Here is a 16,351-nt window from a genome sequence, read left to right on the forward strand (position 1 = left end):
GTAGGTGTGGTGAGTGTGGAAAGCGGCCGAGGTCCGGAAGGGCACTGCACCCTGCATGGAGGCCCCGGCGTCCTCTCAAGCTTGGACTGCTCCTGCCTCTGTTCTGCACAACGCTGCCCCTCACGACCTCCACATTAGCAGACCCTCCAACAAAGGCCGCGACGATTCATAGGATAATTCAGTGAGCACTAGCTACCCGGGTGCTGGGCCCTCTGCAAACATCAGTGGATTTGGTCCTCCCAACAACCTTACGAGGCAGGCCCCATTGTACAGGTGAGGAAACTGAGGTTTGATAGTTTAGCAACCTTGCCCCAAAACACAGTTTATGAGTGACACAGCCTAGGTTTCTCTGGCTCCCAAAGCCGGGCCTTTTCCTGTGTGGATTTTTGGTCATTGTCCCTTCTATTGGAGCATCTTCCTCGGGGCTCAGGAGAGGTTCCATCTTCTTCCATGTAATTCTGGGAGGGCAACCTAAGGCCTCAGGTCCTCATATCCTAGAAAAGCCCCCAAGAACTGTCCACAGAAGAGTTCAGTTCAGTTCAGTTCAGTCGCTCAGTTGTGCCCGACTCTGCGACCCCATGGACTGCAGCACACCAGGCCTCCCTGTCCATCACCAACTCCCAGAGTTTACTCAAACTCATGTCCATTGAGTTGGTGATGCCATCCAACCATGTCATCCTCTGTCGTCCCCTTCTCCTCATGCCTTCAATCTTCCCCAGCATCAGGGTCTTTTTAAATGAGTCAGTTCTTCACATCAGGTGGCCAAAGTATTGGAGTTTCAGCATCAGTCCTTCCAGTGAATATTCAGGACTGATAACAGAAGAGCTAAAATCTTTAAATACCTCCCCATCTGTTTAGAACAGAAACAAACCCCTCAGCACAGGCTGCAAAGGCCCCGCAGCCTGGGCTCATGGCCTCATCACACACCTATGCTCAGGTCAGCATTACGATCACCCAGAGGTTATCATAGTGTAACGCAATGGCACAATTTCCTGCCCCCCCTTGGATGGTTAGTAATATAATATGACAGAGTATTTAGAAGTCCTTCTAAATGCTTTTCATCTAAGTGTATCAATGTATATTAATTCACTTAATTGGCAAAGCAGCCTATGAAACAGATACTATTTGCAGGCCTATTTAATAGATATTATGATTGGGCATAGGGAAAGTAATTAACTTGCCCAATAAGATTCAGCTAGCAAGTGGTGGAGCCAGATTTGAATCCATATAATCAGATCAAAAGCCATATATTACATCTGGCAACAGAGGCCTTCTAGTGTTAGGGCTCAAGTCCTGAATGTGGGTACTTGTTTTCTTCTGAAAACAGGCTAGAAAACAGCCTGCTGAGGCCTGACTTCCATGGTTGTCCAGAGAAGAGAGAAATCCTCTTGGGTCCACAACCAGTACTTTAACCAGGTCCTTTAGTCACCTAGCCTGGGTTAGGACCACAGAGATCAGATTCCTGTCTCTGAACTCAGACCCCACATCTGCACAAACAAGACAAAGGAAGGAATGTCAGCTTCAGCCTCCTGCTCTTTAGAAATCCCTGGTGTTCTAAACTCCACCCTCAAGAACATCTTGCCTAAGATGGTTTTCACAATGAGAGGAGAGGCAATCTTCATTTCTCAATAAGAGCATTAAACTCTTGTTAAATGTAGATCTATTTTTAGCCACTAAAGTCACCTAATCTAAAACAATATGCATGGGGGATTCCCTGGTGGCTCAGACAGTGAAGAGTCTGCCTGCAATGTGGGAAACCTGGGTTCAATCCCTGAGTCAGGAAGGTCCCCTGGAGAAGGAAATCGCAACCCACTCCAGTATTCTTGCCTGGAAAATCCCACGGATGGATGAGTCCAGCAGGCTTCAGTCTATTGGGTGGCAAAGAGTCAGACACGACTGACAGACTTCTCTTCAACAACAAAAAATCATGCGTGGCTACGTCTGTGTGTGGGTCTGAGTGTGTGGTGCAGTCATTCTCAGTGAAGGGGAAGCCACAGACCAGCACAGCTCACAGGTGGAATAATCTGAAAGGGAAGTAGGCAATTCTGAAGGTGGAGGCCAGCTCACCCCGTTCCGGGACTGCAAGACTCCCTAGGGTCCACAGAGTCCCTGGCACAGTGGGCAGAGTGCAGGACAAATCCACCCGGCACAGGACTTGCCACGAGGGGCCGGCCATGCCTCTCTTCACTTTAGTTCCCTCCAGCTCCAGGCTACGAGGTTGGCCTTTGGGCAGCTACTTTGAGAACCACGAGGTATTGTCCCTGGGCCTCAGAGCAGATCACTGAATTATGTAGACGCTCTCACATAAGCCTTAAAGACAGAACATAGAAGAGCCCATCAGATCAGATCAGATCAGTCGCTCAGTCGTGTCCGACTCTTTGCGATCCCATGAATTGCAGCACGCCAGGCCTCCCTGTCCATCACCAACTCCCGGAGTTCACTCAGACTCACGTCCATCAAGTCAGTGATGCCATCCAGCCATCTCATCCTCTGTAGTCCCCTTCTCCTCTTGCCCCCAATCCCTCCCAGCATCAGAGTCTTTTCCAATGAGTCAACTCTTCGCATGAGGTGGCCAAAGTACTGGAGTTTCAGCTTCGGCATCATTCCCTCCAAAGAAATCCCAGGGCTGATCTCTTTCAGAATGAACTGGTTGGATCTCCTTGCAGTCCAAGGGACTCTCAAGAGTCTTCTCCAACACCACAGTTCAAAAGCATTAATTCTTCGGCGCTCAGCTTTCTTCACAGTCCAACTCTCACATCCATACATGACCACTGGAAAAACCATAGCCTTGACTAGACGAACCTTTGTTGGCAAAGTAATGTCTCTGCTTTTGAATATGCTATCTAGGTTGGTCATCACTTTCCTTCCAAGGAGTAAGCGTCTTTTAATTTCATGGCTGCCGTCACCATCTGCAGTGATTTTGGAGCCCAGAAAAACAGTCGGACACTGTTTCCACTGTTTCCTCATCTATTTCCCATGAAGTGATGGGACCGGATGCCATGATCTTCGTTTTCTGAATGTTGAGCTTTAAGCCAACTTTTTCACTCTCCACTTTCACTTTCATCAAGTGATGAAATCACTTTACATCATTACATTACATCAAGTGATATAATTTGCCCAACTGGTGGAGCTGAGACTTGAACCCAAGTCATATGCAGTGTCAGGACATGAGTCAGAGCAGCTGTTCCCAAGCCCTTCCGCCCTATGGGATGCCAGTGACAGAGGATCCCAGGGGCTGCAGGATGCAGTGGAAACAACCACTATTTGAGCTCCCAGGGCAGGGACAACTGGAGGACAGGACAGCCACCGGGGAGAACTGCCCTGGGATCAGAGGGTCCCCGCCCAGAGCACAGAGGCATAGCCAGAGCGTGGCCCCCTTACTGCAGGGGTTAGTCCACCCTGAGACAGGCAACCTGGGTCCGCTTAGATCCACCTCTAAAATTCGTGGGGGCAGGACAGGAAGAGAGATGGAGGCCACAGGCCATATATCTACACGTTTAAACTACTTAAAAGTCATCAATCAAGCTCACACACTGTTAAGTGAAACGTGTTCTCTTCTCTGACTTTGACACGTAAGCTTCCACGATGACCTGGGAGGCCAGGTTTGGATTTAGAGCTCTCGGGCTCCGCGGAGCTCTGTGTCTGACTGAGGAGGTATGGGGAAAGTGGGCCCCAGCCCAAGGCCCTCCCTTCCTCTTCTAGAGCCTGCTCTGTCCTACCTCTTAAGGGGCTTTGCCACACATGTGTGGACACTGAGCCTGCATATTCAAGCTCTGCCCATGGTTTTTTGCACAAAGCTGCTGCTTGGCTACTACTTGGGCCCACTCAAGAGCATGGCCCAACCTCAAGAAGATGAACCCAGGGGAGAGGCCCTGGGAGCAGACTCATGGTCATTTGGGATGGGAATTCCACAGTCCCAGGCACCCCAGCGTGGTCTGGGGGGCAGGGGGGTGGGAGTTTTCTCCTTGGCCCGTGGATTCTCCACCCTGTGGGAAGAGACCCCTCCAGAGAGGGCCTCCTAAACCAGGAGGCCCAGGGCAGAGGCACTTCAGTCTGAGCCTAAGGAGGTTGTTGTTGCCACTTCCTTACTGTGAAACGTTGAGCACAGTAATCTCTCTGTTCCTTGTTCTCCACATTTTTTTTAAAGGAGATCATTGTAATAAGGAATAACTGAAGAATAAGTGAGCTTAGTGTCAGTAAAGTGTTTAAAACAATGCATGGCAAACAGCAAGGTTATGTAAGTGCCATCAGTTTAGTGTAATTATTATTTGGACTTAGTCAGGCATCCTCAAAGTTGTTAACAGATTGAGTGCTCCCCAGAAAACTCATTTCTTAACTGGTGATGGGCAAGAGCTCTTCCTGGAGAACTGGAGAATTCCAAGAGTCAGGCACTCTGGAAGCCTGATTTGTCCTCAGGCCAGAACATGTAATAGAACAGAAATTTTGGAAAGGCAGGAGCAGAAGGGAGTGGGAGAGAGAGGGATGCAGCACTGGCTGCTAATTCATTCGGAAACCGTGCTTGGGCAGCGGGCGCTTTCCAGGCCCCAGGTAACCAGACTGTGCAAGACAGACTAGGGGCTGTGCCTCTGTTAGTCTTACCTTCTTGGGACAGGGGAGAGGGAGAGAGGAAGCTATTTAACAGGAAAGCAAGGAAATAAACACGGCTTTCACTGCTAGAGATTAAGAGGAGTGAAAGCGATCAAGTAGGGTGAAGGGAGAGTGATAACTATTGAGGGGAGGGGAACTGCTTTCTACAGGATGTTTATAGAAGGCCTCGGAGGAGGTGGTGTTAAGCAGAGACCTGCACAATGAGGAGGGATTGGCTCTGTGAACGACCAGGAAAAGATGTCCCAAGAAAACTGGCCAGAGCAAGCGCCTGAGGTCATAGCATGTTTGATACAATGTAAGAAGCAGAGAGAAGAACTACGTGGCTTAAAAGTAGTTCACAGAGGGAAGAGTGATAGGTAACAGAAGTCAGCAAGGTAAAGAGGGACGAGATCACGCCCTTCTCAAAATATAATATGCCTACACACCATCTGGGATCTTGTCAAAGTTCAGATTCAGAAAGTCCGAGGTGGGGCCTGAGATTCCGCATTCCTGACGTGATCCCAGGTAAGGCCAATGCCACTGGCCCGTGGACCACTCTTGGAGTAGCCAGGCTCTCGGCAACAGATTTCATTTTAACTATGTTCAGAAGACTTAAGTAGGAACATGACTTGGTCTGGCCATAATTTTTTTGGAGGATAATTGCTTTACAATGTGGTAGTCTCTGCCATACATCAATGCGAATCAGTCATACACACACACACACACACACACACATATATATATGCTAAGTCACTTCAGTCGTGTCCAACTCTTTGTGACCCCATGGACTGCAGCCCATCAGGCTCCTCTGTCTATGGGATTTCCCAGGCAAGAACACTGGCGTGGGTGGCCATGCCTTCCTCCAGGGGATCTTCCCGACTCAGGGATCCAATTGTGTCTCATTATGTTTCCTGCATTGGCAGGTGGGTTCTTTACCACTGGCCCCACCTGGGAAGCCCATATACATATATATCCCGTTCCTCTTGAGCTTCCCTCCTCCCTCCCCCTGCACTAGGTCGTATTTTTAAAACTCAGTCTGTTTGCAATGTGGAGACTGGGCTAAGGGTAAGACAGAAAACTGGACACCAACGGGGAGGTGACTGTAGTGGTCCAGGTGAAAGGCAGTGGAGGCCTGGGGATAGTGGGGGTGGGGGGATGTGGGTGAAGCACAAGTCAACGAGCATGGCTAATCGACTGGATGACAAAGGTGAGTTAAAAACAGAAACGCAGCATGTCTAAGCATTTCTCAGATGTCTGAGTCAGGGTTGGGCCCCAGCAAGGGGCTAGGTGATACCATTACTGACTTGGCTGAAGCTGGTGCTGGGGTGGGGTGGGGGTGAGGGACAGAGTTTATAAAGGAAAACCCAGAGTTTCAGTTTGGATGTGCTAGGTTTGAGATAACGGTCACATATTCAAGTGGAAATGTGAGTCATATAGACGAATCTTGAATTCAAGAGTAAATTTACAGCTGAAAATAAAAATTTAGGAGCATTGCTTTGTAGATGATGTTTTAAAGGCACAAGAGTGTTGGGCTTGCTTGTGGAAAAAGTGTAGAAGCTGAAGCTATGGGTATCTGATACTGGTGAGGTAGGAGGGGAACAAGGAGAGCATAACAGTGGACCCCAAGGATGTCCACACCTGATCCACGAAGCCTGGGGATACATTACCTGGCATGGAAAAAGGGACTTTGCAGATGCAATGAAGGTTAAAGACTTTGAGATGGAGAGCTTAGCCTGGATTATCTGGGTAGGCCCAATCTTACCAACAGAGTCTTTAAAAATAAAAAAGGAAGGTAGAGAGGGGGTCAAAGAGAGATGATATTGGAAGAGGCAGAAGTGACTTAAAATATGGGAGGGATTTATTCCCCCACTGCAGGCTCTAAAGATGGAGGAGCTAAGGAATGAGTTGCCTCCAGGAGCTGGGAAATAGTCCTCAGCTGATAGCAAAGATGTAGGACCTCAGTCCTACAACTGAGGGAATGAATTCTGCCAACAATCTGAATGTGCAAGGACACAGATTTTCCCCTAGAACTTCTGGAAGGGAACACAGAGCAGCCAGCAATTAGATGTTAGCCAGAGTTGGACTTCTGACCTATGGAACCGTAAGATGACCAACTGCCTTGTTTAAAACCACTAAGTAAGATAACTTGTTACTGTAGCAATAGAAAAGGGATTCATGTGGTTTAAACTAAAAGCAAAAAGAAGAAAGGGTTTCAAGAAAGAGGGGGCCATCTGCTGTGTCAAGGCTGCAAGTGAGAGGAAGGAGGTGGGAGGTGGACCAGGTGATGCTCCTGATTAACCAGGAGCTTGTGGTTAATCTTGAGGGCAGTGTCAGAAACCAGGCCAGGATGGGTTGAGGAGGAAAGGGCAGGGTGAGGAAGTGGAAGCGGTGAATACAGACAACCCTGTTGTTAAGTTTGGTTGTGAAGAGAAGGAAGGAAATGGTACCGTACCTGGGGGGAAGATGTACGTTCACCTAGGAGTTTTGTTTTGTCGGTTTTCTTTTTTCTTTTCTTTCTTTCTTTTTTTCTGGCTGCCCTGCACAGCATGTGGGATCTTACTTCCCTTACCAGAAATCAAATCCCTGCTCCTTGCAGTGGAAGTACGGATTCTTAACCACTGGACCACCAGGGAAGGCCCTTGTTTTCTCAGTTTTAGGAGTAGATAGAGAGCATGTTTGTTTGCTGAAGGAATCAATTTAGTACCAAGAAAGAGTTAGGTGTGTGGGAGCAGGAGGAGAGGATCGGGAGCAAAATTACAGAGCCACAAGCAGAGGGGGTGGAGGTGATGAGAGGAAGGAGCTGGAAGGGAGACTAAGCAGATGAGCACAAGTGTAAGGGGTTTGCAGTTTGGTGGATGGAGGAGGAGCTCCCGTCCAAGGGCTTGTTCTGTCATCCAAATGCCTGAAATGCTCACAGGAGGGTATGGGGAGAGAGACGTGCTGGAGGTTTGAGGAAAGACAAAATGATAGCAAATGGCTTGTCTTAGACTAGAGGAAGTCATCTGATTATGAAAGGAAGGAAGGAAGTGGCCTTAGCTTTCTCTTTCTTCTCCCCCGGGTGCTGGGACTGTGGGTGGTCTGTCGGGTCAGGGTTGGGCTCTGCAGTATGTTTCTTACTAGACACACACCCTTGGAGCAACTTTCTTAGCCTGCCTGAGCTTCGGTTCTGCGTAACCGTCGTCATCAGGCTTGACGACGCCTACTTCCATCAAAGGAGACAGCATGTGGCAAAGTGCTTCGTGGACTGTCCGGTCCTGTCTGGGTGTGAAATGCGCTCTTTCGTCATGGGTGGAGTCTATCTTATGATTCCTGGCCATGGCAGGGGGATCCCTGAAGGCTGGAGAGGAGTGTCTGGGAGGGTGCTCATCCAGCCACAGCCTCTGTGTGCTGAGATCACTCCCTTTCGTAGCTGAGCAGTCCCTTCCACCTCCACCTGTTTCCAGGAGGGCTGAGAAACTCAGGCCTCAAAGGGAGGGGAAATCTGTAGCGGGGTTTCCTCTCCTTGGGCTGCTCCTCCAGCCGTATTATCTGCAGCTGTATTGTCTGCGGCTGTCACCTGGCAGGTCCTGCCTTGCCCCTTGCTGAATGTCTGCTTCCCAGAGGGACCCCAGAGTGGCAATAAGTTTTCCAACTCAGGTTCCCTGCAAAAGCTGTCTGTTGGATTAGAACATGTTGTGTAGGTCGTCTGGAGAAGGGCTTTTGTTGTTGTTCAGTCGCTAGGTCATGTCTGACTTTTTGTGGTCCCATGGACTATAGCCTGCCAGGCATCTCTGTCCGTGGAATTTTCCAGGCAGTTATACTGGAGTGGGTTGCCGTTTCCTACTCCAGGGGATCTTCCTGATGCAGGGATTGTACCTGCATCTCCATATCTTCTGCATTGGTAGGCGGATTCTTTACCAACTGAGCTATCAGGGAAGCCCCAGAAAATGTTGGGGTACCCTTTAAAAATGATTCATAGCTGCCACAAGGATAAAAGATTATCTTTTCTGACCAATATCTGAGCATCAACCAGGATATGCAAAGACACACCCCACAGTTAGTGAATGGGTAAATCACAAGTGTGATTACTTTCAAGACAAGATTAATAATACAAACAATGTTTCCAGAAAGAACAGGAGGTTAGGGAACTTTTATTTTTGATAAGGCAAAGTTAAGAAGAGGAGACCATGAAGGTCAACTAGGAAATTTCAGGCTCATCAAGTGGTGGACAGGGCATTTTATATTTTTATGAAAGTACAGAAGCAGACACTACATTCAAACTCCCCTTCTGGACTAGAGGGTACAGTCCCCAGCTGCAAACGAGGCAGCCGACCACCAAACTGCAGAGCATGGCACCCCGGGAGATGCGACAGTGGTGTCTGGGCACCTAGAAAGTCCATCTGTCCAACAGAAGCATCCTCTCAAGGGGCTGGGCAGGGAGTGAAAACCAGGGCTGGACGGGGTGTGGCTGAACTGTGGACCGCAGCACAGGGTAAGTGGGTCCATAAGGAAGGAGAGGTGGGGCCTTGTGAAGTCCTTCAGGGTATCTGCTGATAAGCAAGGCCATCGTAAAATAAGAACAACATTCTTATCCACACACACCTGGACACTGACGTGGTCATCTGGGAACATTAACACACTCGGTATTTCATCTGGGTGATTCATGCAGAAAGCACTAACAGTGCCTGCTGTGGACTAGGCAAACTCCTGCAAGATAGCCTTTCTTCTCTGCATGTGCTCTCCCTCTTTTTGCAGCTAAATGGCTTAAGTCAAATTTATCTGGATATCTGAAAATTTCTGATGCATTCATGACACAGCTACATAGGTCTTGTGACCTCCTGGAGTACCCAGACTTAGCTACTATTTTAAAAAATATTTATTTGGCTGCGTTGGGTCTTAGTTGTGGCATGCAGGCTTACTTGCTCCAGGGCATGTGGAATCTTGGTTCCCTGACCAGGGATCAAACCGGTGTCCCCTGCATTGCAAGGCGGATTCTTAACCTCTGGACCATCAGAGGAGTCCCTTTGCTTCTACTTTAAAAAACAAAGAAAGAAAGAGAGAATTAGTTGAGCCCTGCTGTCCTGGATACTGTCCTAGGCTCTTTCACTTTCTCCCACTGGATTTGTCCGCCTCTGCCTCCAGGCTCTGGTCACAACCTGCTTTAGTCTGTGCCGCCTCATTTACCCTCTTCCCCTGATAACAGTATTCCTTTTTCTTTGGAAAACCGATCCTTTCTTACTCCAAACATGTACTTATGGTTGGGGTTGCCAGTTACAGTGCTCACCCCAATAGTGATGTGACCTCTCTGGTCACAGTGACTGATCTGGGGATAAACAAACAATCCAAGCCTGACCAGAGTTTTCTCCAGTATTTTTCAAACTAGGATCAGGAGAGAAGTTCTATTGCTTTTTTTTCCCCCATTCTGATCTCAAAGTTGAAAGCATACAACCAGAATTCTGGACTCTCAGAAGCAGCCCAGCTGAGAAAATAATGCCAATGTACAGAGACCAGAAATGCAGAGCAAGATGGTGTCATGGTGTCTCAGAGTCTAGGCATGGCTTTGTCCTACCCTTGATTTAGTTCTTTGAGGTGACTGAGTCCCCTTCCCTGCTTCAGCTGATTCGGTTTGGGAAACCCACTCCAGTATTCAATCCTAAAGGAAATCAGTCCCGAATATTCATTGGAAGGACTGATGCTGAAGCTGAAGCTCCAATACTTTGGCCACCTGATGCAAAGAACTGAGTCATTGGAAAAGCCCCTGATGCTGGGAAAGATTGAAGGCGGGAGGAGAAGGGGACAACAGAGGATCAGATGGTTGGATGGCATCACTGACTCAATGGACATGAGTTTGAGTAAGCTCCGGGAGTTGGTGATGGAAAAGAAAGCCTGGCATGCTGCAGTCCATGGGGTTGCAGAGAGTCAGACATGACTGAGCATCTGAACTGAACTGAGTCACCTTCCCTGCTTCAGCTGATTCAGTTTAGGATTTTCTTGAGTATAACCAAGTCCTCCTAAGGTACTCATTTATTCAGACAAATCCCAGAATCTCAGGCAGTCCCTTCAACTGACCAAGAGGTTCAGATCCTGTTCCTCTGAGTTTTGACATCCCTTTGAAGTTTTCTTGTTTCCTCTGTAGCAACCCCCACCCAACTGGCTCCAGCTCATGATTCTGGATTAAATATTTATCTCATCTCCTCTAAGACAGGCTGGAATTTTCAAAGGCTTGACTAAAATTCTGAGGGCTGACAGCCAACAAACAAATAATATGAGGTAGTAAATGTATAAAACAGACAACATTACAGAAGTCTTCCGCAAGCTTACTTCAAGACTTGCAGATCTATATTACTGCATGAGCTGTCTTGAAATGGCTTTATTGTAACTCTGAAGATGTGGCAAAAGGTTTTAGCAATTCAGCCTGGATCCTTTGCTTCCTGGCTATGAGTCTGACTCCACATAGAGGGCATTGTTTAAAAAGTTAAAAAAAATTTAATGTACCAAGACAAATTGATTAATCCATGCAGAAATCTGGTGTTGAACTCCAACTCTGTCCTTGTAGAGCTGTGTGACCTTGGGCAAGTTATTTAGCTTTCTATGTCTCAGAGACTATGTCTGTAACATGGAGATCACAATATTATAGGATAGTACGGAGGATTAAGTGAGATAAAACATGTAAAACATTCAGGGTTAATAAGTGGAATTTCTGTTCACTTCGTCCCTGAAACAGAACAAGCTGCAGGAGGACATGGCCATCTTCTTTCTGGTCCTTATTTGCCTCACTGAGAGGAAGGATGGTGACCTAACTGGTAAGTTTTGGGAAAGGAACTCCACCGTATGGCTCAGTCTCTCCGGAATCTCCTCCTCTGGCACCTGGCAGCCTGTGTGCCAGCAGGTGCCCACCGAAGTCTTTTCCTCCATTCAGCCAGCTTACCGGACAGGCTCAGCCCGTCAAGAGCTGGAGTCACGTTTAATTAGGAACGCTTCGTGAAAGTGCATCTAAGCCACATTCTCCAGTCAATTTCATCTGTGAGAAAGTGGAGGCGTTTGCGTCTCCATTTGCTCTCTGTGCTTGTTCCTTGCTTGAGACGGGACACAGGGGTATTACTGACAGCCCCCCATACTCCCACCCCAAGCCCCTCTACTTAACAGTGCTCAACCCATAGGAAGCGCTCAGTAAGTGCACAGACATCTATTCTAGGAGCCTAACATTCTCCCAAACCAATCCCACAGTATCACAAGGTTGGCAAGGTCCCCAGAAGTCTCCTGAGGGGAAGACTGGACAACCTCCACCCCAGCGACTCAGCCTTGTGGCCCTGATGCTTTTGACTTCAGGCCTCATTTGATGACTTGCAGGTTCCTAAAAGGCTTGCCTCTTGATATTGGCCAGAGAGCTCTAACAGAAAGCCCTGGAGACTACAGCCTTATATCTTCACTTGAAATAATCTGCTTGTCCTTGTGGAATGAGGATGGAAAGAGGGAGAAAGCAGAGGGGTTAGAATAGTATGTTGTTGTGGGGGAGGTACCTATTCCCTTTGAATTGCCAAATGACCTGGGGACCAGGGAAGCTCTACCTGAATATGGGGCTCTGCCCCATTTATCCTTTTCACAGAGGTCCTCATCTTAATATTTCAATAGCTATGTTGGAAAGCCTGATGAAAATGAACTCTACCATTACTTTGCCGTGAGACCTTGCGCAAGCGCCTTCACCTTTCTGGACCTCAGTCTCCTCAGACAGATCAAGAATAAGACCATTGGGCTAAGTGTGAGCAGGAAAGAATAAGGAGCTGGGAAGGGACTGCCTAAGCCCTTGCATGCTGGCTCTCTCCAGTGGGTGGCTAGACCCCCAGTTCCCTGCGCCCACCCAGGAGACTCACAGAAGGACGGGCAGGGATTTCTGTGTTTCCCACTCTCATTTCTAAGGCCTCGAAGTGCCCAAGTTTAGGTACAGTATTCTGCCTCCTCTACCTTCCTCTAACCAGCCTTTTGTCTCAGAAGCCCACTTTTATGGACTATAATCAGGACATCCTCACTTCCGGTTTTGATTGAGTTTGGCCAATGGGAGGTGATGGCAAGACAGCAGAGGACCGGGGGAGAAAGAGATGGAAGTGAGATTTCCCTGGTGCCTCCCTGCTTTCCTCCTGGCTCTGTGTCCCTGGCAGTGGCAGCATTTTGTGGTCACGGCTCCTATTGGGAGGCCTCTCTTCCTGGACTCAGCTTCCACCAGTCTTCCTCGCAGAGTTCCCTCCCATAATTTCCTCCTTTGGAGGAGTGCAAGAAGGACTTCTGTCATTAGTTGCTAGGGACCTTACACGTCTTGTCAGGTCCTTCCACCCACACACACCTCTGAACCAGTCCATCCATTAGCAATCCCCTCAGCCATCCTTCTGAAGGTGCCTTTTCTTTCCTGCCATATCTAACTGATAATGGACTCTCACGACCTCTCTTCCAATTTTCACAACGGGTATTCCAACTGAGCCCAGGCATGGAGAGGTTCACCTTGAAGACCAAGAGGCAAGTTCTGAAGGGACAAAGCCACGATTCCTTCCCTGCTGCTCAGCCCTTGCCTTCCAGCGGCTCACACTCTCTCTGATCCTCAGTGCTAGTGAGTAAGTAGAAAGTCATCTAGTGCTCTGCCACTGGATGACACGTTTTACCAAACACTATTCTGTTGCTCACCATCACCATCTGTATTGGTGTAGAAGCTGCATTCCTCTTACCGTCTATCTTGTTTTTAGTGGAAAGACTCCCAAATTCCCTTTTATTCACACATAACACACGAATGATTCACAAGTGGGAAAGTCAACAGGGCTCCTTTGACCTTAGTCTTCTCATTGGTAAAAATTAGATAATATAATAATATTCTCAACCTTATAAGGATGGGGTGAGGGTTAAATGAGTAGCGTCTGTAAGTGCTCAGCAGAGCAGGTGCAAACTATTAGCCGTTACTTTTATTCTCGCATCTGATTTATCTTGCCTCACTTTCCTACCACGTGTATGCAGGAAGGGGAACAGGGAACCAGCTAGGAATTCCCAAATGCCCCCACTTTCAATCCTTTCCTTGGCACGTCGTCCCCCCTCCATGCCGTATCCCCAAGTAGATTTCCTTCTCTGGCACTTTTTCATCCCAGGAAGCTCCTGGAAGAGCAAGCCAGGAAGTTGTAAAATTATGTTTTCTGTTTTCAATTCTAGACCAGTGGTTTTCACATGGTGGTCAAGGGGATCCCTAGGGTTCCCAAGAAGCCCCCATGGACCACAGAAAGTGGTTACTGCTGTAGGTCATACCTTTCAGCTTGCTTTGATCTGAGACTCCTTTTAAGATTCTGTTTAAACAGACTTCTGAGACTTAAAGTTGAGAACCCCCGTATGACTGTTGTGAGACACTGATGTTCCAGATTTTATAAGTCTCAATGCTAATTTCTTCAAAGAAGAAATTGCCAAGAAACCTTATTCCATTCTTATCATTTGTATTCTTTTCTATTTCTGATATGATCTGAAATAGATATGTGAACAAACAAGTCTTTGTGTACTTACATGGGCTGTCCTTCCCAGGTACTCTTCACGTTCAGCCAACATTGTCCCCTTAATTCCCTAGGGAAGATAACTACAACACTGTTTAACAACAGAGTGAAGGCACTTGACTTTTATCGGCACCTGATCTCACCACTGGAGTGCATCCATCCCTGGGAATCCCAGGTTGCCAGGGGACTATCTGTGCAGTTCAAGACTTTGGCACAGAGAATATGAATGGATGAAGGGAGCAAAAGCCCCAGCCTCCAGATATCTGCCTGGAACACTCTTCCACATTGACACAAGTTTCCCTCCCATTCTCCATTTGGGTCTTTGGATCAAATATTACCTCATTAGAACTGCCTTCAGACTGGGGGCAAGAGGAACCCCCTACCTTGTCTTCTGAGCTCTCCAGTCCTCTTCCAGCCATGCCCCTTTCCACAGAGTTAGAAGCCCATGGGTCAAGGGGATGTGCCCACCCAAAGCTCCTGTGCCTCACCTCTTCTTAGATCATACAGGGAGTACCCGAGACCCTAGAACTCCCATTCCAAGAGTACCAGGCCAACTTCCAGAGACTACATCAGCCTTTTCCTCAAGGTCTATTCTCTTGAGGAACCAAGGACGGGCTATTTGCTAAAGGTATGGCTGGAGCTCAGATATGCAGACAGGGATGTTATAGGTGCAGGCACAAGTCCCATGAAGAGTGGGACAGAGCTGGGGTGCAAAGAACGGGAGGAAGTTTGAGGGCCAGGGACCAGTTACCACCCAAGAAGCCCCATTCCAGTGCACATCTTAGGGGGAGTCTGAGAATCCTAAACTTAAGTTTGGCCTTCCAGATTTTTGTGACTGTGTACTTGTCAAGATGAAAGGACAGGATTTCTACCTAAGTTTAGACTGGCTTATAATTTTAAATTAGGTAGATATACATGTGGGGCTTCCCAGGTGCTCAGTGGTAAACAATTCGCCTGCCAATGTAGGAGACATGAGTTTGATCCCTGGGTCGGGAAGATCACCTGGAGAAGGAAATGGCTACCCACTCTAGTATTCTTGCCTGGGAAATCCCATGGACAGAGGAGCCTGGAGGGCTGCAGTCCATGGGGGTCGCAAAGAGTCGGATGTGACTTAATGACTGAGCACACACACATGATATGTTTATTTCCATTTGCACTGTTTGCCCTGGCCCTGTAAATATCAGGGATGGGTCTATCCCTGACCTCCCTATCTAAAATAAAATACCACTTCCTCTGTCAAATAAAATACCACTTCCTCTGTCACTTTATTCTTACTTCATCGTACATTTCTTCAGAACCTTTGTCAACACAGGATCTACATTTATGTCTCTATCCTTGTCTATGTAGGTTCCATGACTGTAGAGTCTTGATTTTATGTACTGCCTTAGCCTTAGTACCTACAGCAGCGCCTCGCACAAAGAAACTACTAGATAAATGTTGAATGAATAACAAATCTAGTCTCAGAAGACTTACAAGCGAGGTGGGCTAACCCAGGAGGCACAGACGAAAAAGATCACTTGTGACAACACTCTGAGGAACACCTGCTCCCCTGAAGATAACCCAGCATTGGAGCTATAAAAGGTAGAGCAGGGAAAATTAATAATTAACACCTTAATACACACGCACACAAGATTAGTTATTGGGTTACTCCTGAGAGGGATATGTAAGTCAATATGGAGATCCGTGAGCAGACTGGAGGGTTAGATGTGGGGGATCTGGGCTGCTGGGAGCCAGGTGGCCAGAACTGCGCGCTGAGCAAACTCTGACGCCACCCAATGGGCCATGCCAATCCAGTCCAGTCTATGATGGGAGGGGGCTTCTAATTCATTATCAGGAAGCCCTCAAATATGTTTTCCTTGGATGGTCACAGGCCTCAGGCGGTGTGGACACATCTGATCCCCGTGGGGTCATTGTGGTTACACACTCAAGAGACTGTCTTTTCACCCCTCCCTCTCTCCCACATGCTTCTAAGTCACAACTTCTCGTCGCTTGGTGGGATCCCCAGCACTTTCTGGGAACAACGTCCATCGGTCCAATCCATTCCAACGGATTCCTTTTCCGTTGGATACGGGGCCCATGAGAAGCCAAACAACTTCCCCGGGTCGCCCAGAGAGACTCTGTCGCCCGGGACTCTGCCCCAGCGGATGTTCCACACCTATCATTTGGCGGGCGGGGCTCGAGGGCCTGGGCTGCGCTCTCCGCCTTTTCTAGGCGGAGGCGAGAACCCGAGCAGCTCTGAGGTCTAGGCGAACGGCGAAGAGAGGCGCTCG

The 16,351-nt window shown here is 48.1% G+C and overlaps 1 protein-coding gene across 1 annotated transcript in view; it reads left to right on the forward strand.

Moving 5' to 3' along the window:
* The first annotated feature begins 5,769 nt into the window (after window positions 1-5,769).
* QSOX1 (quiescin Q6 sulfhydryl oxidase 1) overlaps window positions 5,770-16,351 on the forward strand; it is a 52,668-nt gene continuing 42,086 nt past the window's right edge. Inside the window, exon 1 of the mRNA XM_010850254.1 lies at window positions 5,770-5,794. Coding sequence (XP_010848556.1) covers window positions 5,770-5,794 — 25 coding nt within the window. The remainder of the gene's footprint in view (window positions 5,795-16,351) is intronic.

The sequence above is a fragment of the Bison bison genome, unplaced genomic scaffold (genome assembly GCF_000754665.1).
Source record: "Bison bison bison isolate TAMUID 2011002044 unplaced genomic scaffold, Bison_UMD1.0 scf7180017864289, whole genome shotgun sequence".
NCBI lineage: Eukaryota > Metazoa > Chordata > Mammalia > Artiodactyla > Bovidae > Bison > Bison bison.